Source organism: Mobula hypostoma, chromosome 21 (assembly GCF_963921235.1).
Source record: "Mobula hypostoma chromosome 21, sMobHyp1.1, whole genome shotgun sequence".
Classification (NCBI taxonomy): domain Eukaryota; kingdom Metazoa; phylum Chordata; class Chondrichthyes; order Myliobatiformes; family Myliobatidae; genus Mobula; species Mobula hypostoma.
This window is the reverse complement of record NC_086117.1, coordinates 52,356,771-52,380,538: the sequence shown is the minus strand read 5'-3', so window position 1 is coordinate 52,380,538 and position 23,768 is coordinate 52,356,771. Positions and strand designations below refer to the sequence as shown.

At 44.6% G+C, this 23,768-nt stretch overlaps 1 protein-coding gene across 2 annotated transcripts in view; it reads right to left on the bottom strand.

The window, feature by feature from the left end:
* Positions 1-796: 796 nt before the first annotated feature.
* Positions 797-23,768, bottom strand: part of sbno1 (strawberry notch homolog 1 (Drosophila)) — a 151,184-nt gene continuing 128,212 nt past the window's right edge. For both annotated transcript variants that reach the window (XM_063074016.1, XM_063074017.1), the window contains 7 exons: positions 22,043-22,189; positions 21,870-21,964; positions 20,823-20,915; positions 13,111-13,248; positions 12,517-12,593; positions 8,646-8,839; positions 797-2,398 (listed from right to left, as the gene is read on the bottom strand). In XM_063074016.1, coding sequence (XP_062930086.1) covers positions 2,256-2,398; positions 8,646-8,839; positions 12,517-12,593; positions 13,111-13,248; positions 20,823-20,915; positions 21,870-21,964; positions 22,043-22,189 — 887 coding nt within the window. In that variant the 3' untranslated portion in view covers positions 797-2,255. The remainder of the gene's footprint in view (positions 2,399-8,645; positions 8,840-12,516; positions 12,594-13,110; positions 13,249-20,822; positions 20,916-21,869; positions 21,965-22,042; positions 22,190-23,768) is intronic.

Here is a 23,768-nt window from a genome sequence, read left to right as displayed (position 1 = left end):
CATCTCCCCCTCCCCCTCCAGCTTTCAAATCCCTTACTCACTCTTCCTTCAGTTAGTCCTGACGAAGGGTCTCGGCCTGAAACGTCGACTGTACCTCTTCCTAGAGATGCTGCTTGGCCTGCTGCGTTCACCAGCAACTTTGATGTGTGTTGGTGAGTGTTTGCACTGTGTTTTGCACCTTGGCCCCAGAGGAACGATGTTTCATTTGGCTGTGTACATGTGTATGGTTGAATGACAATTAAACTTGAACATCCACCCAACAATCTCTTTGACGCCCTACTCAGGCAAGAGATACCATGGCATTAGAACAAGAACTGTTAGGACGGGAAACAGCTTCTTCCCCCAGGCTGTGAGATGACTGAACTCCCTGCCACCATGCATCGAGTGCCAGTAGTGTTATACTGCTCACTTTTAACTTAAATCATATTGTAAATGCACCTCATTATTATTACTGTATGTTGTGCGTGAGAGTGTTATGTACTGTGTTGTACACCTTGGTCAGGAGGAATGTTGCTTCATTTGGTGGAATACGTGTGTACAGTTGAACGAGAACGAACTTGAACTTGGCCAATCATACCGGAAAAATGGTGACAATGTCCAAGTCTCAATGACTGTTCCCTCCCAAGCTGACAAATGAGGATGTTTTCCCCACACAGCTCAGAGTTCTGACACATCACCAGTTTGCAGGAACTTTCTGACCTGTCACGTTTTTTGTTCAGTCAGTCTCACACAGTTGCCCTGTGTTTTTCCTACGGATATACACCCAGCTTTTAAAAATTATACACCAGTTTCCATTAATACAATATGATTTATTAACAGCTTCCTGCAAGAGTCCCGGGTCTCGCAGTAACTTATTGTTGACAATTCTAAACTTAAATATACAATTATAAACAATCGAGTATCATCAGTAGTGCAACTTGAGCCCGTATGACATGGCAAAACTTCCTTCTCTCTTCTGATAAAGGTTCACGAAACTATTTATAGTCAAAACAAAGAATTGGTATTGTAGCCGAGACTATACACATTTGTACAGTACAGGTTTGCTAACTGAAGTAATATAGACACTCTGTTAAATAGTTAACAGCGTTAGAACTGTGAACAGCACAAGGTCACCGCACACAGTGCAGTTGTCTCCAAAGGCTCCCCTCATACATTTGACACCCCCCGACTAAGCAGTTGGATTCACCAGTATGTAGAATGTGTGCAGGACAAGATGGACATCCTTTACTTCAATACTTCTCCTGATTGGCAGTGGGTAAAGCTCCCACAGCCACCATGCTCCCACACGTGAGATGACCGTCATCTGTATCGTCGCACTGTGATTCACGCATCAAGTTTCTCCTGCAGAATGTTGAAGTATGTATTCTAAACTAAAGATTTGGGTAGCAAGCAAGTAACCAATAGTCGGGGAGTGATTAAATATGGAGCTGAAGTGGTTCGGAGAATTTTAATATATATAAAAAAAATCAGCAGATAATTTAAGATTGTGCCATTAAACACTGAAATACAGAACATACATTTTTTAGTTACCCAGAAATTACAGATTGGAGAAAGGAAGCATATCAACATCTTCAAAAGAACTTTATATAAAGCAATTAGAACCCACCTCCCATCAGAAATCTTCAATTATACTCCATCTTTCTTTTTAAATAGGCTGGGATTTTTTTTTTGCTTTGTACTTACATCCTGCTCCAAGGATGTAACATGATAATTGAACCCTGAATGTTTGTTCACTTTTAAGACTTCAGGGCCAACAAACCCAGACCAGAATCACACAAATTACTGGATTGCAATTCCATGAAGCTGGAAACATTCAAAGTCGCGTAGGCTCCAGCCCCCCACTTGTAACAAGCTGCAGGATGTCCTCACTGATGCTACAGGACTGATGGTGAAATATTGGGAGCGCAGGAAATCTGCCAACTCCCTTCCATCGCTGAAATGAAGGTGGACAATGGTGGCAGCTGGTGTCAGAGGAGAACAAAGTGCTGACACAGACTGGGGGGCAGGGGGAGGTGGGGGGAGAGAATAAAACGAGTGAAAATGTCCCTATGTGTAGGCCTTTGACGATCACCCATTGATTAATCAGAACCCATTTCTGATTTAATTACAGGCATTTCCAGAGTTCATCAATACATCACTAATCGAGGAACCTCTTTGGAGCGCGACCCTGAATTCCTGGAAACAGTGACGGTGACGTGGTGCAGGACTGTCGGTGACAGTGCGAGTGTGGTCAGGCCCAGTGCCGGTGGCCGAGACTATGTGTTACTCAGGTGACTGAGACTCTGGGGGTGAAGCTGCTGCCACATCTGCTGCTGTTGCAGTGCCAGCTGTTGCGACTGGTCAGACGTTGACAGAATGTTCACCAGTGGTGAGACACAGTTCTGAGGAATGATCAAACCTGCAGAGATGACAAAGTCAGTGTTAAACGGTTGGAAACCAGAGCTTCACGTTCTATGTGCTCCACACCCAAACACCCACTGACTGACTTTTAAGTTAAAACACTGAAGCAGATGCACCTTCTCCGAACGTTCGTGCAGACCTGGTGAAGGGCACACTGGGCAACAAAGATTTTGCTTCCTGAATATTTTTGGGAGTATCTTATGGACTTTCGGCTGCTGATCATGAAAATCACCATGAAATTTCCCTATCACACACCATTAAAAAAATTGCCTATATTTGTTATTTCAATTCATAATTCAAGTCAGAATAACTGATGCCAAGATGCCAAGAAGGCATTTTTGTTGGTCCACAAATCAAACAGGCAATTCGAAAAACTTCTAGTGGAACTGGAGAAAGTTGCTGGGAATGCATTCAATGATGTTGGTGAAAATTTTCAAGGCAACTGCAGAACTTTAAACTATGTGCAGCTGGTTGACAACATGCTTCAAGCATACAAAACCATGAAGTGCAACATGTCACGAAAGATTCATTTTCTGCATTCCCATTTAGAGACTTCATCCCTGCCAATCTTGGCGCTGTCAGTGACAAGCACGGTGAAAGATTTCACCAGGACACTGTGGTCATGGAGAAAAGATACCAGGGCAACTGGAATCCATCAATGCCGGTTGATTATTCTTGGACACTTAAATGAGAAGCCTCAGACACTGAGTACAAATAGAAACCATCAACAAAACACTTTCAGCTTAGTTGTCTACGTCACCACCGTAATGCAATTAAACGCATCGTCAGGACTGGTCTAATGAAGGGACTTGGCCCGAAACATTGACTGTTTACTCTTTTCCACAGATGCCGCCTGGCCTGCTGAGTTCCTCCAGTATTTTGTGTGTGTTGCTTGCATTTCCAGCATCTGCAGATTTTCTCCTCTTATACTACAAAGCCATTCAGCCCATGATGTTGTGCTGACCTTTCAATCCCAAGATCAATCCAGCCTTTCCAAGTCAACCCTACGTCCCTGTCGTGAGAGGTGGAATCAGGTAAGACCAGCCAACAGGGCTCTGGTGAAGCTGTATAAGCCAATCCCCTGTACAGTGGGATGCAATGGATTGCAGAAGCGATGAAGAACTCCATATGGGAGGTCACTGATGGCCTATGCCTCGTGGAAGCTAAGGGCCCAGTAAGTAAGAAAGATCAATCCACATGGCCCTCCATGTTTCTATCACCCATGTGCCCATCAAGAAGTCTCCTAAATGTCCCTAATGTATCTGTGTGCCACGACCTCTGGTAGGGCATTCCATGCACTCACCACTCTGTATAAAACCCTAGCTCTGACATCTCCCACACTTTCATCCGATCATGCCCTCTGGTATAAGCTGAGCTTCTACTGTCCACTCTGTCTCCACCTCTCATCATCTTATACACCTCTGTCAAGTCATCCCTCGTCCTACAAAGAGAAAAGCTCTAGCTCATTGACCTATCCTCACAAGACATGCTCTCCAATTCAGACAGCACCCCGCACCCTCTCTAAAGCTTCCACAGTCAGTGAGATGACCAGGGCTGATCATGATACTCCAAGTGTGGTCTAACCAGGGTTTTATGGAACTGTGCTTAAGCCTTGTGTCCAGTTTTGTAGTCATTTCACCAAAGAAAGCTCACCGCCCAAGCATGAACACTAGAGACAGATGTAGATCGATCTTGTGGGCCACAGACCTGAAGCAGGAGTGTCCCTCACTGGTCAGTGACTGGTCAATGAGGAGGAATCTCCCTTTACAGGAGAGGAAGAAAGCCAACAACGTACACTGAGCTGCAAGATTTGAACACTGGTTTGAAACCCATCCTCTCAGTGTATTAACATGTTGCTTCTACAGACCAAAGGTCAAACCTCAGCCAGCCAAAGCAGATCTTCAGCAATGCCAGCAAAATGCAACTGCTTTGTGAACCAGGGCAGCTGATGAGACTGGTACGCTTCATGTCACTGAGAAGTGATTTCACTGAACTTACTTATAGGGACCGACATTGTAAATGCAGGGATGATGTCTTTTCCCGACTGGGGTAACCAGAGCCAGGCACCAGAGCTCTAAAACACGAGGAATTCTGCAGATGCTGAAAGTTCAAGCAACACACATCAAAGTTGCTGGTGAACGCAGCAGGCCAGGCAGCATCTCTAGGAAGAGGTGCAGTCGACGTTTCGGGCCAAGACCCTTTGTCAGGACTAACTGAAAGAGCTAGTAAGAGATTTGAAAGTGGGAGGGGGAGGGGGAGATCCAAAATGATAGGAGAAGACAGGAGGGGGAGGGATGGAGCCAAGAGCTGGACAGGTGATTGGCAAAAGGGATATGAGAGGATCATGGGACAGGAGGCCCAGGGAGAAAGAAAAGAGGGAGGGGGGAAAACCCAGAGGATGGGCAAGGGATATAGTCAGAGGGAGAAGAAGAAGGAGGACGAGGAGGACGAGGACGAGGACGAGGACGAGGACGAGGACGAGGAGGAGGAGGAGGAGGAGGAGGAGGAGGAGGAGGAGGAGGAGGAGGAGGAGGAGGAGGAGGAGGAGGAGGAGGAGGAGGAGGAGGAGGAGGAGGAGGAGGAGGAGGAGGAGGAGGGAGGGAGGGAGGGAGGGAGGGAGGGAGGGAGGGAGAGAGGGAGAGAGAGAGAGAATGTGTGCATATAAATAAATAAGGGATGGGGTACGAGGGGGAGCTGGGGCATTAGTGGAAGTTAGAGAAGTCAATGTTCATGCCATCAGGTTGGAGGCTACCCAGACAGAATATAAGGTGTTGTTCCTCCAACCTGAGTGTGGCTTCATCTTTACAGTAGAGGAGGCTGTGGATAGACATATCAGAATGGGAATGGGATGCGGAATTAAAATGTGTGGCCACTGGGAGATTCTGCTTTCTCTGACGGACAGAGCGTAGGTGTTCAGTAAAACAATCTCCCAGTCTGCGTCGGGTCTCGCCAATATATAGAAGGCCACATCGGGAGCACCGGACGCAGTATATCACCCCAGCCGACTCAAAGGTGAAGTGTTGCTTCACTTGGAAGGACTGTCTGGGGCCCTAAGGGAGGAAGTGTAAGGGCATGTGTAGCACTTGTTCCGCTTACAAGGATAAGTGCCAGGAGGGAGATCCGTGGGGAGGGATGGGGGGGACAAATGGACAAGGGAGTCGCATAGGGAGCGATCCCTGCGGAAAGCAGAGGGTGGGGGAGGGAAAGATGTGCTTAGTGGTGGGATCCTGTTGGAGGTGGCGGAAGTTACGGAGAATAATATGTTGGACCCGGAGGCTGGTGGGGTGGTAGGTGAGGACAAGGGGAATCTTATTCCTAGTGGGGTGGCGGGAGGATGCAGTGAGAGCAGGTGTGTGTGAAGTGGGGGAGATGCGTTTGAGAGCAGAGTTGATGGTGGAAGAAGGGAAGCCCCTTTCTTTAAAAAAGGAGGGACGGGGAGATGTCCTTTTTTTAAGGAAAGGGGCTTCCTTTCCTCCACCATCAATTCTGCTCTCAAACGCATCTCCCCCATTTCACGCACATCCTCCCGTCACCTACCCCTCGTACCCCACCCGTTATTTATTTATATACACACATTCTTTCTCTCTCTCTCTCCTTTTTCTCCCTCTGTCCCTCTGACTATACCCCTTGCCCATCCTCTGGGTTTTCCCCCCTCCCTCTTTTCTTTCTCCCTGGGCCTCCTGTCCCATGATCCTCTCATATCCCTTTTGCCAATCACCTGCCCAACTCTTGGCTTCATCCCTCCCCCTCCTGTCTTCTCCTATCATTTTGGATCTCCCCCTCCCCCTCCAACTTTCAAATCTCTTACTAGTTCTTCCTTCAGTTAGTCCTGACGAAGGGTCTCGGCCCGAAACGTCAACTGTTCCTCTTCTTAGAGATGCTGCCTGGCCTGCTGCGTTCATCAGCAACTTTGATGTGTGTTAACAGAGCTCTAAAGTACAGTTGATCATTCCAGGTAGCACGGAGGAGGCTTGTCTGCTTAGAGAGCAACAAATTTCTCTGCAAAAGGGCTGACGACAGTCACTTAAACCATAAGACACAGGAGCAGAATTAGGCCATTTAGACCATAAGACAAAGGAGCAGAAGTCGGCCATTCAGCCCATCGAGTCTGCTCCACCATTTTATCATGAGCTGATCCATTCTCCCATTGAGTCCCATTCCCCCGCCTTCTCACCATTTAGCAACACTGCGTCTGCGCTGGCATTTCATCATGGTTGATCCATTTCCCTCTCAGCCCCATTTTCCTGCCTTCTCCCCGTAACCTTTCACGCCCTGATTAATCAAGAACCTGTCAACGTCCACCTTAATTACACCTGGTGACCTGGCCTCCACAGTAGTCTGTGGCAATGAATTCCACAGATTCTCCATCCTCTGGTTAAAGGGATTCCTCCTCGTCTCTGTTCTAAATGGACATTCCTCCATTTTGAGGTTGTGCCCTCTGGTTCTAGACTCTCCCACAACAGGAAGTATCCTCTCCACATCGACTCTATATAGGCCTTTCACGATTCAACAGGTTTCAATGAGAACAGTTACATTAAATCACTGCTGTTGCTGGAAACCAGTCCCATTGGACACGGTTTTGAATATTTCTGCCCACTCAGCACTCAATGTACTCTAAATCCAGGGAGTACCATGTCAGTATCTTCAAACCTCTGCACGTGCTCCGCTATCTTGGAACACAGTGATAAACACCTTCTGCACCAGGGCCTTGACGTTTACCCTGAAGGACAGCAAGGAAACAAGCACTATCTGAACCAAGGTTTCTTTTCAAATCAAGGTTCAGGAGTCCTCACAGATTTTAATTCTCCACCAAAAATTTCCTTTACAATTGTCTTTTTTAGTAGAAAATCTTTCCTACCAAATGCAATAAGCATTTACAAAAGTTCATCTCTGTGTGACAGGAGAACACACATCATAGTACAATAGTCTCTGTTTATTATTTCATACATTATATTTATTATTATTTATTGTTATTGCAAAGTGTTTTTAAATGTTGCTGCTGTAATGAAATAATTTCCCACCCGGGATCAATAAAGTACTTATGATTATTGTTATTCTCAATTTACTGTGGCTTTACAGAGACGTTAACAACACTATCCTTGCCCATTAATGAAGGCACAGTATCGAGTAAGGAACCCAGTCACATAGCTGGAATCTGTACCCCTACACAACTACATCTTTCTTGGGTCATCCTTGCATCAGCTTTAGCTTTCTAACAGACTCGTGTCTCTCCCTAATTTAACTCGAAACTTTCTTTACCCATTGTTCAGTTCTTGGTGCTGTACTGAGCTGGGTTTCTAACACATTCATGCTTCAGGGCTCTGAGCTGAAATGCCACCCATACACCTCATCTCTACAGATACCGGCTGACCCACGAGTTGCCCCAGCTCTCTGCAACCCATTTTGGGCTCAAGGACAGTCTGATATCTCCCAGACTACACAAACGCAGAATACTGACCACGTCAATATCTCTGAGGAACTGTCCTGGGCCCAACATATCAATGCAGTGACAAAGAAGGCATAACAGCGGCTATATTTCATTAGGAGTTGGAGGAGATCTGGTGTGTCACCAAATTTCTACAGATATACAGTGGAGAGCATTCTAACTGGCTGTATCACTGTCTGGTATGGGGGGTGGGGTGGGGTGGGGGCTACTGCACAGGATCAGAGTGTTGTAAACTTAGTCAGCTCCATCATAGGCACTAACCTCCATAATATCGAGGACATCTTCAAGGAGCGATGCCTCAAAAAGATGGCATCCATCAGTAAGGACCCCCACCACTCTCTTCTCATTGCTACCATCAGGGATGAGGTACAGAAGCCTGAAGACACACGCTCAACAATTCAGGAACAGCTTCTTCCTCTCTGCCATCAGATTTTTGAATGGACAGTGAACCCATGGATGGTTAGCAAAACACTATTACAGCACCAGAGTCTGTGACCCGGGTTCAATTCCCGTCGCTGTCTGGATGTTCTCTCTGTGAACCCGTGGATCCTCCCACATTCCAAAAGACATACATGTTAGTAAGTTAATTAGCAGCATGGGTGTAACTGGGTGCTGTGGGCTTGTGAGCCTGATACTGTGCTGCATCTTTAAGTCGGGGCTTCCCAACCATTTTTATGCCACGGACCAATACCATTAACCATGGTGTCCGTGGGAACCCAGGTTGGGAAACCCTGGTTTAAATGAAGAAATGATAATGTAACACTTTTCGCAGAAGGCTAACCCCACTGCACAAACTCACCTACAATCCTTTGCCCATCTTCAGTTTTCAATCGCACAATCTGCATTTTCACATTGGTCCCACTCACTGAAGCAAGGACACCCTCCACTTTAGTCCACACACTCAGAACCGAGCCACAGAGGACGTAGTAGGTACGGCACCGCAGCCCGATCTCACAAACCATTCCCAGGCTCACCTTCTTGCAGTTCCCGCGCCTACGGAGAGACAGCAGGAAAACTATCAACAGCTCCATAAACAAAGGCAGCTCTGGCTCATTTCCTGATGGCTCGCACACTGCATCAGTATCATCAGTCCTGTCCTTCGCAGACACCACCTCCCACCGTGTCAATCCAATCACAACCCTCGTTCCACTAACACAGAATTACAAAGCTGATAAAATAGTGACAGTATTAATCAGATGGATTGATATCTGCCAAGCACCCATCATACAGAGGCTGGACAATAATCCTCATTTCTTACACAGTCACAGGCAGCAGATGAAAAGTGCAACCCTTGTAAACGGGCGGGGGGGGGGGAGAAACGACGCTAAAGCAGGAAAACGAGGAAGAGAACATCTCTGAAACTTGAAATCTTGTACCCAAAAACCTCCTAATAAAAATTAAAGGCAAGAGAAATAAATGTTTCCCTGAAATTAAACTCTTTCTCCCGGGCGGACATGACCAATACTGGGGTCATGATTTTAAGGTGATAGGTTCTTGATTAGTCAGGACATCAAGGTTACGGGGGGAGGGCAGAGAATGGGGTTGAGAGGGAAATGGAACGGCCATGCTGGAATAGTGGAGCAGTCTTGATGGGCTGAATGGCCTAATTCTGTTCCCATGTCCCACCCCATCACTGAACTGTTCCCACAACCTATGAACTCACTTCCAAGGACTCTTCATCTCACGTTCTCAATATTTATTGCTTATTTATTAGTTCTTTTTGTATTTACATAGTTTGTGGTCTTTTGCACGCTGGTTGTCCATCTGTCCTGTTGCATGTGGTCTTACTTTGACTCTATTGTGTTTCTTTGTATTTACTGTGAATGCCCATAAGAAAATGAACCTCAGGGTTGTATATGGTGACATATATGCACTTCAATGATAAAATTTACTTTGAACTTTCGAAATGTTTATGGTCTCAGAGTGCCACTGAGCACCCATGATTTTTGAAATCTAGTATAATCTATTACAGGGGTTCCAAAACTATTTTATGCCATAGAACCTTACCATTAAAGTGGGAACCCCTTTATCTAGTACATGCAAACTGGGTGGGGAAATGGTCTTGGTACAGGAACAACCATGATCTTTGTTTTGGATGAGGATGAATCTTGGGAGTCTCATACAGCGACTGCTTCCCTCATTATTCTAACCTTGCACAAAGCCTGTTTCTGAAGAGGGAATTCTACAAGCCAGCTTGAGAAGACGCCGATCGTTGAGTGAAGGAATGACTGTATGATGTTTGTGCCTTGCTCCACCAGGTGTCAGAGAGGCTGCTCACATCCACTGCAGCAACACATTAAACTCTAAACATTTACCTTGTTGTAATTCAACTGCCCAGCTGTCTACTAACATCCACCAAGACACTGAACATTATGCACCACCTTGTCACAGTAAAACATCCAGATACTATTCGTTGTCCTTGTGCCAAAGACTCCACAGAACTATCTCAGTGTGAACCAGACTTTGAGTAAATATTGTTTGGAACTGATTCATCACATTTCTATTTGAGACTGAGAGCAGACACTCCAACATTGCCTTTGATTTAAATGTGCCATACAAATACCTTTAGATATGCAGTGTTTTTGAGAGTGTACAAATGAACATAATGTAGGATTTGATGGAGTGATGTCTTAAGTCTATTGAGGATTAATGAAGGATAATTAACCAAATTATGGATTAAAAACAATCTGCAAGAGTCCACATCATCCATTGTACAGTGCCTGTAAAAAGTACTCACCACCCTCTTGAAAGTTTTCATGTTTTACTGTTTTACAACACTGAATCACAGTGGATTTAATTTGGCTTTTTTGACACTGATCAACAGAAAAAAATTCTTTGAGAGTGAAAACAGATCCCTACAAAGTGATCTAAATTAATTACAAAAACACAAAATAATTGATTGCATAAGTATTCACCCCTTTTAAGCCAGTATTTAGAAGATGCACTTTTGGCAGCAATTACAGCCTTGAGTCTGTGTGGATAGGTCTCTATCAGCTTTCCACATCTGGGCACTGCAATTTTCCCCATTCTTTTTTACAAAACGGCTCAAGCTCTGTCAGATTGCATGGGGATGGGTGGAGGACGGGAAGTGGGCGGGGGGGGGGGGGAAGAGACCGGGGATGCAAATCCAGAAGGGAAAATTCAACAAGGAATCGAGCACTTATACCTTTAACACCTGGAACAGGAGGAAGGCTGAAGTCGGAAGCCTAACGTCAGTGGTGGGGAAACTGCTGGAGTCAGTTATCAAGGATGTGATAACAGCACATTTGGAAAGCGGTGAAATGATCGGACAAAGTCAACATGGATTTGTGAAAGGAAAATCATGTCTGACGAATCTCATAGAATTTTTTGAGGATGTAACTAGTAGAGTGGATAGGGGAGAACCAGTGGATGTGGTATATTTGGATTTTCAAAAGGCTTTTGACAAGGTCCCACATAGGAGATTAGTGTGCAAACTTAAAGCACACGGTATTGGGGGTAAGGTATTGGTGTGGGTGGAGAATTGGTTAGCAGACAGGAAGCAAAGAGTGGGAATAAACGGGACCTTTTCAGAATGGCAGGCGGTGACTAGTGGGGTACCGCAAGGCTCAGTGCTGGGACCCCAGTTGTTTACAATATATATTAATGACTTGGATGAGGGAATTAAATGCAGCATCTCCAAGTTTGCGGATGACACGAAGCTGGGTGGCAGTGTTAGCAGTGAGGAGGATGCTAAGAGGATGCAGGGTGACTTGGATAGGTTGGGTGAGTGGGCAAACTCATGGCAGATGCAATTTAATGTGGATAAATGTGAAGTTATCCACTTTGGTGGCAAAAATAGGAAAACAGATTATTATCTGAATGGTGGCCGATTAGGAAAAGGGGAGGTGCAACGAGACCTGGGTGTCATTATACACCAGTCATTGAAAGTGGGCATGCAGGTACAGCAGGCGGTGAAAAAGGCGAACGGTATGCTGGCATTTATAGCGAGAGGATTCGAGTACAGGAGCAGGGAGGTACTACTGCAGTTGTACAAGGCCTTGGTGAGACCACACCTGGAGTATTGTGTGCAGTTTTGGTCCCCTAATCTGAGGAAAGACATCTTTGCCATAGAGGGAGTACAAAGAAGGTTCACCAGATTGATTCCTGGGATGGCAGGTCTTTCATATGAAGAAAGACTGGGATGAACTGGGCTTGTACTCGTTGGAATTTAGAAGATTGAGGGGGGATCTGATTGAAACGTATAAGATCCTAAAGGGATTGGACAGGCTAGATGCGGGAAGATTGTTCCCGATGTTGGGGAGGTCTAGAACGAGGGGTCACAGTTTGAGGATAGAGGGGAAGCCTTTTAGGACCGAGGTTAGGAAAAACTTCTTCACACAGAGAGTGGTGAATCTGTGGAATTCTCTGCCACAGCAAACTGTTGAGGCCAGTTCATTAGCTATGTTTAAAAGGAAGTTAGATATGGCCCTTGTGGCTACAGGGGTCAGGGGGTATGGAGGGAAGGCTGGGTTCTGAGTTGGATGATCAGCCATGATCATAATAAATGGCGGTGCAGGCTCGAAGGGCCGAATGGCCTACTCCTGCACCTATTTTCTATGTTTCTATGTTTCTATATCAAGGCAACCTGAAGGATCTAGCAGGTAACAGTACAGTACAAATATTAAAGCATTTTTAACGGCCGTACTAACCAGTATGCATGAGTACACGTGTCTGCGGAAGACTTGTACTGTTCCACCCAGTGCAACTCTGCTTCCCCAGAGGATACCTGTGATAGGGTCACAAGAGGTTATAGTTTAAACCATTAGTTTCATAATGGAGGCACTGACAAACACTCTGCATCAATTAAGGCAAGAACACTGTTCATCAACACCAGCCTCTTCACATGTTTCTCACAACACAGGAGGCCACAGCAGTCGGGACAGCAGTGTGGGCTGAAGGGCCTGCACTACACAGTAGTACTCTTTGTTCTTTCAGACTCTGCTGCTGTCAGAACATCCCAGAGAAACCTCTCCTTCATGGCCAACTACTTACCCCCCCTCCCTCCGTCTCCTGTCACCCACCCCAGGGGCAATTCCCAATGAACCTCCAAGCACACCCTTGATAAACAGGCCACTCGGCCCTCCACGTCCACACTAACCAGTGGGCAGGGGACCCACAGACAGAATGAACCAGTGTCCCTGGAACAATGAGGCAGCTCCGACTGTGCTGCCCATGGAAATGAGGTCATTCAGGAGCAACCGCAATACCACCCAGCAGATCTACACGTTGCCAAGTTCCTTCACCTTTTTGTATTTCTTTTTTAGGTCAATATAGTTCTCCAGTTTGAGCTGTTTGCCAGTGTTTGGTCTGTACATCATGAATAGTCTCTTCTTATTGTTAATTTCCTTGACAAGGATTGCTGTCTTCTTGTTATTTCTTACCTAGAACAAAAAGGCATAAATAAATTTGTTATTTAAAACATTGGTCCCTTCCACTACACTGCAAGCATACACAACTAAAGCAACACACACAAAAAGCTGGAGGGGCTCAGGTCAGGCAGCATCCATGCAAATGAATAAAGAGTCGATGATTCGGGCCGAGATCCTTCTTCAGGACTGCAGGTTTTCTCCTTTTTGTTGTTTTTCCAGAAATATCAGGATTATGGAGGGAAAATTCACTATGTGATCTTTGCTGAGCACAAACAGATACCCACAAACACACTCACTTATAAAAACTTGTAGAAAATTCTGTAAGTACCACTTTCCTGAAATGCCAAACATGGCAAACATTCCAAAAGCAGAGTTACCGTGCCCGTGGTCTGCTCTTTATCAAATTACCGTATTGCTTTGCACTGTTGTAACTATATGTTATAATTATGTGGTTTTGTCAGTTTTAGTCTTGGTTTGTCCTCTGTTCCTTGTGATATGATACCGGAGGAACGATGGATCATATTTTAATGCCTGCATTTCTAAATGACAATAGTTTCATAGCTTTATAGTCAAACTTTATTGATCCTGGGGGAAATTGGACTGAGGGTCCTCATTATCTAATCTAATCTAAAAGAGCACAAAACCTCCTCAAAACTCACGGTAGCAACGAGTTGCACTGTTTTGTGCTGGGTGTTAATAAACATTTTTTTTAACCTTCTTATAAACATGTTGTCTGACTCTGAAGCATGTTGGGGATGCAAAGGAAATTTATTGTTTCTAATGTGAGCTACAACTTTTTCATTGTTCCAAAAAATGAAGGATTCGGGATTGGAAAATTCGTCACAAATGGATCTCCATTTCTCTTTATTCTAACCCCAGGCATTAACGCCCAAGTAATTCCAATACACCTGAACTTGCCCTGAAATGGTCACAGCAGTTACAATACTGTGTAAAAGTCTAAGGCACATATATAGCTAGGGTGCCTAAGACTTTTGCCCAATACTGTATTTGTCAACATGGAGCAAGGGGCGAATCTGTAAATCTGGTGGGAGCAAAAGGATGTTAGGAATGGCGAGGGTGAAGTGCCACGGGACAGGTGGCAGAGCAGGGGTGCCAAAGGTGAGAGGGTGGCGGGCGTGCAGACACATCCAGCCCTGAGACACCAGGCAACGTCATTTGATTCTAAACAATTGGTGTATTGATACACACACACACACACACACACACACACACAAAAAGACTTTTGCACTGTACTGTATGTTCTAAATAGTAATTCAATAGCTTCTGCGGTGGAAAGTTATAACGTTGCATTTAAAGTTGAGCTCCATGGTGAAGATCTGACCTTGCGTTGTGGCTGTAGCTCTCCAAGGGGACAGAATGTCACACAAGGGGAAACTGCGCTACAGTCTGCAATTGGAAATGTCTGCCCAGCAGTCAGTCCCATTTAAAGCAGAAACTGTCACCCTGTCCAAAGGTTCAGCTGTGTCATTTTTGATCCTACAAAGCCAATTATTCCTTAACAGCAAGACCAGAGGAGCAGAATTAGGCTATTTGACCCACCGAGTCTGCTCTGCCACTCCACCACGGCTGAATTATTATCCCTCTCAACCCCATTCTCCTGCTTTCTCCCTGCAACCTTTGACGCCCTGACTAATCAAGACCCTATCAACCTTTGCTTTAAATAAACCCAGTTACTTGGCCTTCACTGCTGCCTGTGGCAATGAATTCCAGTGATTTACCACTCCACTAAAGAAATTATTCCTCGTCTCTGTTCTGAAGGAACTTCATTGTATTCTGAGGCTGAGTCCTCAGGTCCGAGACCCCCACCCCAATTATAGGAAACATCCTCTCCACACCCACTCTATCTCAGCCTTTCAGTAATTGGTATGGGGCCAACATTTAATCCTCATTTCTAACTGCTGAGGGGGTGGAGGAGAGTTTTAAAACTCTGCAGTCTATGAGGTAATAGTTGTTCAGTGTCTCTGCATTAGCAGTTCCAGGAATGACGGTACATCTGCAAGTCCGTGTGATGGGATATTTGGGAGGTGACTTGCAGCTGACACTCTCCCCACCACCCCTCCTGCTGCCTTCGGCCTTTATGAACTGGAAATCCAGGATGAGAGAGGAGCTGCTAAATCTTGAGCAAGTGGTGGCTGGACATTGTGTAAAGGAAAAGGAACACAGTGTGGATACATAACATCTGAAATTAAAATGGAACATGAATGTACATGAGGAGAGTGAGAAACTGTTACAGTTTCAGGTTAACAAGTTATGATTGTTGACCAGAAACAGAGCTGCCCTTCCCACAGACACTGTCTGTAGTGTAGGGTACATTATGTTGCCAGTGCAACACACAGCTTGCAGCAACTACAGTGAAGAGACCGACTGTGTAGAACAGATTGGCATCGTGATTACACAGGTAAATGGAAGGCAATCCATTATATGACAAACTTGTGCCTGACAGGAAACATGAAGGAGAACATGTCAGGAGATGGATCCCTTACCAGAGGGTACACAGCCCCCACAGTCACATACATATGTCAGAGTTCTCATCTTTTTAAAGTTCAGGCAAGATCAGGTCTGATGTACTGAGTATTGTGGACACTTTTGGAACACAGAACAGTACAGCACAGGAACAGGGCCTTCAGTTCAAGATGCTTTGCTGAACCAATTAGTTATTAAATGGCCAACGAGCTTCTCCTATCCATATCCCTCCATCTTCCTCACATTCATGCAGCTATCTAAACTTCTCTTAAAAGTCTCTACAAATCACATGCAAGATTTAAATGTCTCTGCCTCTACCACCACCCCAACACTCCAGGAACCCACCACTCTCTGTGGAAAAGACTTGCCTCTCACATCTCCTTTAAAATTACCCCTTGTCACCTTACATGCAGGCCCACTGGTACTTTTGTCTCAGTATTTAAGGAAGAAAATATTGAGACAGGAGCAGGAGCAGTGAACGTTCACAGGGTTGATTCCCGGGATGGAGTGGCCAATGAGAGAGTCTCAGCAGCTTTGACTCATTGAAGTAGAAGAAGATGAGAGGTGATCATATTGAAACATACACGATTTTACAGTGATTGATGGTGTAGATACAGAGAATTAATGGGCGTATTTAGAAACATGGGGCACAGTCAGAAAAGGAGTTACTCAAGAAGGGTAGGAATTTCTTCACTCAAATGTTAGGAGGAGAAGAAGATGGCAGCGCAACGGCAGTGCGCGCGGCCTCTCCGGTGAACGATATCTGTAATCTGTCGAGTAGGGGACCGTGCACAATTCTGATTTGATGGAGACAGACATGAGAGTACGGAGAAACTTCTGAAATGCCCGCTTCGCTGCCGCTGCTACTGTGTGCTAACCGGAATCTCCAGAGCAGAAGGCCCCGAATCCTCGGCTTTGCGTTGTTTCGGCGGCCGGGGCTAGGTCGAAGGCGCTCGGGAGGCTGTATCGGAGGGGCTGTTTGGAGGCTCAAAGTTTTCGGATGGATGGACTCAGTGTCGGCTGCTTCCAAGGCATCGGCAAGTTGACGGTGCCTGGAGGTTTATGGCAGGGAGTTTCTCCATTTTGCCGTCTGCTATCAGGGACTCAGGAGTCGATCGACTCGGGGACTTCGAGACTTTTTTTTTACTGTGCCCATGGCTTGTTCTTCATCAAATTATGGTATTGCTTTGCACTGCTGTAACTATATGTTATAATTATGCAGTTCTGTCAGTGTTAGTCTTTGGTTTGTCCTGTTTTTCTGTGATATCACTCCAGAGAAACACTGTATCATTTCTTAATGCATGTATGCATTTCTAAATGACAATAAAAGAGGACTGAGTGTTCTCATAATCTAATCTAAATGTCTTGTGGCTCTAGCTCGAGAAGCTCTGCCAGTGATGGCCCAAGCCCAGCTGTGAAAGGAGGGGTGGACATGGGGCAAGAAACCCCCTCGCATAAAAAAACAGCGATACAGAAACACCAATAGTAGCTCCAAAGACCTCATCCCCGGATACACCAAGAAGATGGGCTCCTCCTGGGGTCAACATGAAAGACTGACCCAGGACAGAGGACTCTGGTGAGCTACTGTCAGAGACCTATGCCCCAGAAGGGGTGATGGGTTTCAGTAAATACCCAAGTCTTTATGTCCTTATCATCACTGCCACTGGCAATGATGGTGGGGACTTGTTGATGGCCACGAGTCTGAACAGATATGGTCATTCACCGCTCATATTAGTGACTGATCATACCTTTTGAGGTACATATAGGCCCAAGGTGGAATTCTGTTCAGATCTACAGTCTTGATATTGGGCGCCATGGTAACAAAGCAGTTACCGTGATGCTCGAACAGCTAGGGGACAGAATTTGGAGTTCAGTTCTGATGTTATCTGTAAGGAGGCTGCACGCTCTCCTTGTGAAATGTGTGGGCTTTCTCTGGGTCCTTTCACAGTCCAAAGACATACCAGGTAGGGTAACTGGTGATTAAAAATTGGCTCATGATTATAAGGCATCCATTAGTCTTGCGAGACCATGGATCTGCGCCTGGAAAGTCTTCACTCTCCAGGGCGCAGGCCTGGGCAAGGTTGTATGGAAGACCAGCAGTTGCCCATGCTGCAAGTCTCCCTTCTCCACGACACCAATATTGTCCAAGGGAAGGGCAAGGACCCTTACAGCTTGGCACCAGTGTCGTCACAGAGCAATGTGTGATTAAATGCCTTGCTCAGGGACACAACACGTTACCTCGGCTGGGGCTCGAACTCGTGACCTTCAGGTCGCTATTTGAATGCCTTAACCACTTGGCCACGTGCCCAATGGCCCATGATTAGGCTAGTGTTAAATAATTGGGTTGCTGGGTGATGCAGCTCAAAGGGCTGGAAGGCCCTGTTCTATGCTGTATTACTAAACAAAACAAAATACTTTGATAATATGATAGTCCTGAGATGAAAAGCTGAGATTCTTAAAATTCATTCAACCTGCAAAAAACATTCTACTGTTGTGTTCACACATCTCATTCAGAAATCAGAATAATGCTGCTTCAACTTGAAAATTAATAGCTCTAGAATGACTGGCTCTTCTCCAATTAGAAACAGATTCAGGTTTATTATCACTAACATGTTGTGAAATCTTGTATTGTGGCAGTAGCACAGTCCCTTCGTTATGTGCTATGTCAGCAGATTAGTACAAAACAAAAATTACTATAAATTAAAAAATAAATAGTGCATTGGAATTATTCGTTTTATGCTTTTGGTAAGATACTAGTTGAATGAATGCGACTAAAATCGTACGTTTACTAACACAATATGCTTTAACTGACATGTTTTTCACAATATGTGGTGTTTGTCTCCACCTACTGGCAGAAAAGAGGAACAGTAGCTAGCTAACGGGTTGTTACCTTTTCATTTTTCATTGCTGTGCTGTGGTGCAACTTTTAATTGGTTCCTTCTTATCTTAGGAATTTGTTTTATCTGAAATAAAAAAGTGCCAGCCTTTGCTTTCTTTGTTTCTCAGCTCCTCACTCAGTTTCATATGCTCCGTATCTGTTCCTTTGTTTAAACTTCAAAATAAACGAACGTGAAGGAACAAGTTTTCGCTCATTCTTGGACTCCTAAAAGTTCCTGAGGATCAAAAAGTCACCAGATCTGACAGTGCAAAAGATGAATAATGAGATTTCTATGTGTTGTGAATGATGTCGTTGTTTTTCATCCAATGATGGCATTGGAAACCACTATTTTTAAATAGATTTTACAAGATGAATTAATACAAGACTAAAGTTGTAGTTTAATTATTTTTACACCCTAACAAACTTATGTACTTTTCAGCATGTGGCGGTTTATCCCCAATTTCTAGCAGAAAACTGTATAGCAGCTAAACTAATAGTTCATCACCTATCTCATTTTCCATTGGCTAAGTATGAGGACATTTCCCACATGGTGTAATTGATTAATCTGAGGAATATAACTCATCTTAACTAAGGAATTTTCAGAAGTGCCATCTTTTTGTCTTCACGTTCTTTGCTGTTCAGTTACCTCAGCATCGTTTCTTAGCTCTTTTACTTAGTTTGCATAGTACTTGTATGTTTGTTTGTACTCTAAAATAAACAATCATTAGAATTAAAACTACTCGTCATTCCTGACTTCTGGAAGAACCCCAAGGATCAGGAAATAAACAGAGATCCAACAATGGTGGCCAGTGTTAGTCAGACTAAGCATAGTACTTACCTGCAGGGTGACGCTGAGATCTCAGTGGGCCTGCAATTCTTGCTGTGATAATTCACATTCAAATTCCTGTTTCCTCTCATTATCTTTGCAAACCAACATATTCCAGCAATGTTCAATATCAAACTGTTCATGCTAACCAAAGTGAACTGTGAGATTGAAAATATTATGTTGTTGGATGCTTTAAACACACTATTATACAAGGTTGGGTGATGGGGTGGAGGCATGTCTCTACCAAAGGAGGTGTAAAACACTCCTTCCCTCTGTTAGCCTGCAGGTCACCCTTGGGCGAGGTGTAGCACCTGCTTAGCCCCCCCACTCTCCTGATCAGGGTCAGGTGAAGCCATGGGAGCGGCTGGTGCACATCACAAGTCCTGGTTATGGGACCACTGATGTCAGGCAGACAATCTCCAAAGAGTATTGATAATGGCTTGGTCACCTGTCTTGTAAAGACACCACCCAGAAGAAGGTAATGGCAAACCACTTCTGTAGAAAAATTTGCCAAGAACAATTGTGGTCATGGAAAGACCCTGATCACCAACGTCATACGACACTGAACATAATGGTGATGATGATCATACAAGGATTTTTATAAAAATCAGCTGATTTGTTCTCTCCACCCATATTAACTGAACGAGGCTGGGACAAACCCATTTTGTGTATCTAACTGGGCCCTGCAGGATTCTGCACTTGTTAATCTCCAAGACTATGAATCCACAGTGTGTGTGTCTATATATATATATATATATATATATATATATATATATATATATATATATAGATGTGTGTATATAGATAGATAGATATGTTGATTAAGCATTCTTGTTCCTTTAAGTAATTCATTTCGGGTTATATGTATAAATACATGAATTACAAGCATCATGACTCGATCACGTGATACGAGCTCACCTCGCTTAAAGACGAAGTTAAACCTGCAATCCCAGACTCCCTTGTCTTTCTTTGAATTAGTTTAATGTTTTGAAGTTAGAAAACATAAGAATGGAAGCCTGGAAGGTGACAACCTCTGTGAATCTGCCCCTGAATTGTAAACCAGGCAGACTGACTACCTGGCTATTGCAGGATTCTCCGTACAATTCACCGCTAAATTTCAATACTTTCATGATTGGCAGAGGAAACAGGGAGTTGCTTTAGTGCAGGGTTCCCAACCCAGGGTCCATGGACCCCTCGGTTAATGGTAGGGGCCCATGGCATAAAAAAGGTTGGGAACTCCTGCTGGGGCGGGGGTTGGAAGGAGAGATGGGTAGTACATGATTTAGTTCAACTGAATCAGTCTCGCTTAAGGGTTAACTCTTATGATGTAGAATCAAAATCTAACGAACAATATATTTCCTGGAACAAATTACTGCAGTGTGCACTTCTATTACATACCTGCATTGACAGATAGAATCCATCATCTGCTCCTGCTTGTTCTGCCCATAACTTTGTAGCTTCTTCCCAGGACATGCCTCGCTCAACACTTATCTACAAAAGATAAATATTTTAGACCATAAGACATTGGAGCAGAATTAGGCCACTTGGCACATTGAATCTTCTCTGCCATTCCATTTTGGCTGATTTATTATCCTTCTCAGCTCCATTCTCCTGACTTCTCATAACCTTTGACACCCTGATTAATCAAGAACCTATCAACTCAAATATACCCAATGACGTGGCCCCCAAAGCCATCCATGGCAATGAATTCCATAGATTCACCAACCTCTAGCTAAAGAAATTCCTCTCATCGCTGTCTAAATGGAAGTCCCTCTATTCTGAGGCTGTGCCCTCTGGTCCCACTATGGGAAATATCCTCCACTCTATCTAGCCCTTTCAATATTCAATAGGTTTCAATGAGATCCCCCCTTATTCTTCTAAACTTCAGCAAGTACAGGCCAAGAGCCAGCAAACACTACTCATATGTTAACCCTTTCATTCCCGGAATCATTTTCGTGAACCCCCACTGGACCTTCTCCAAAGCCAGCACATCTTTTCTTAAGGGGCTCGAACATCCCATAGAGCAAAACTATGGTAAATCAAAGCTTTACAAAGCTCTTCTAGATATCTGAAACATCAACGTTCTCTTTAAAGATGTTTTTGATAACCATGTGCCCCAGTTGCACCCCATTCCTGCTTGGGAATCAGAAACTCTCCCCCTTTGGAGAAATCAGTAAATAGCAGAGTTTTTATGAACTGGTAGATCGCAGGATGAATTCATGTTCAATGGTGATCCTAGAATAAGCAGGAGTGAGTTACAAATGGTCTCTGGTTCCAAAGCTGGAAGGCTCCACCACATAATGGCTGTCCAGTAATTCCCTCTGGCAGCATGCACCAAGCCAAGCTTCAAGAGCCTTCAAGTTGTACCTCGGGTCAGGTAAAGGAAAGGGAAAACAACCAACAATACAACATACAAACCACTTCACCAAATGGCCAGCCACTTACAGTATACAGTTCGACATGTCCTGATACTGAATACCCTGGAGTAAGGAACTTTTTGACTTCGAGTTTCTTCACCTTCTCGTCCCCAGAACCCAGATCTGTCCAAAAACAGATGCAAGTCAGTAGGTGTGAAATACTACACTTGTAATTAGGATAATATAAGATCAAGGACTTACCTAGAATTCCCATATCATATCTTCCATTCTTTTTAGCATTTTGAATGACAGCATTTAAACTGTCTGAGAAGTACTGGAACAGAGCATTCTGTTGGTGCACCTCCATACCAAGGATTCGATTCAGGAATTTGCCGATATTGTTGTAATCTGAAATGGAGCAATCACCTCAGCCAAGGGGAGTATGGACAGCACAAACAAGTAATGAGCAACATACTCAAAATTCAACTCAAGTTTTAATTATCATTCAACCATATGTGAATACTCATGAACATTACTGCAGGGTCAAGGTGCAAAACAGAGCACCAACAGTCACATACAGCACAAAACACATGCAAGGTAGCAACCACACAATAAGAGTTCCAAAACTCGTGCCGTCAATCCACAGATGAGCACAATAGAGCCGGTCTCCTGCCGAGTGAACACTGGAGGGCAGCACCGAGTCCAGCTGGACACCACACCACACCGTCCCTACCCCACTTCCCCAAGGTGACACCTCAACTTGAGGCCCAGCCCTCACTCATGCAAGGCAACAAGCACATACAGAATATCAGTAAACTACAATGACGCAGGATGTACATCTACAAACCCCATTTCCAGAACAGTTGGGATATTTTCCAAAATGCAATAAAAACAAAAATCTGTGATATGTTAATTCACGTGAACCTTTATTTAACTGACAAAAGTGCAAAGAAAAGATTTTCAGTAGTTTTACTGACCAACTTAATTGTATTTTGTAAATATACACAACTTTAAAATTTGATGGCTGCAACACGCTCAACAAAAGTTGGGACAGAGTTAAAATAAGATTGAAAAGTGCACAGAATATTCAAGTAACACCAGTTTGGAAGACTCCACATTAAGCAGGTTAATTGGTAGCAGGTGAGGTATCACGACTGGGTATAAAAGTAGCGTCCATCAAAGGCTCAGTCTTTGCAAGCAAGGATGGGTCGCGGCTCACCCCTTTGTGCCAAAATTCGTGAGAGAATTGTTAGTCAGTTCAAAAGGAACATTTCTCAACGCAAGATCGGGAGTACTTTGGAAAACCATTGTCACTCAACACAGTCCGTTGCTGCATCCAGAAATGCAACTTGAAACTGTATTACGCAAGGAGGAAGCCATACATCAACTCTATGCAGAAACACCGGCGAGTTCTCTGGGCCCGAGCTCATCTCAGATGGACTGAAAGAAAGACTGTGGAACCATGTGCTGTGGTCAGGTGAGTCCACATTTCAGCTAGTTTTCGGAAAAAACGGGCGTCAAGTTCTCCGTGCCAAAGATGAAAACGCCCGTCCAGATTGTTATCAGCGAAAGGTGCAAAAGCCAGCATCTGTGATGGTATGGGGGTGCATCAGTGCCCACGGCATGGGTGAGTTGCATGTATGTGAAGGTGTCATTGACTCTGAGGCGTATATTAGGATTTTAGAGAGACATATGTTGCCATCAAGGCGACATCTCTTCCCAGGACGTCCATGCTCATTTCAGCAGGACAATGCCAGACCACATTCTGCACAGGCTACAACAGTGTGGTTTTGTAGACACAGAGTGTGTGCGCTTGACTGGCCTGCTGCCAGTCCAGATCTATCTCCTATTGAAAATGTATGGCGCATCATGAAGAGGAGACTCTGACAACGGAGATCACGGACTGTTGAGCAGCTGAAGTCTTATATCAAGCAAGAATGGACAAAATTTCCAATTGCAAATCTACTACAATTAGTATCCTCAGTTC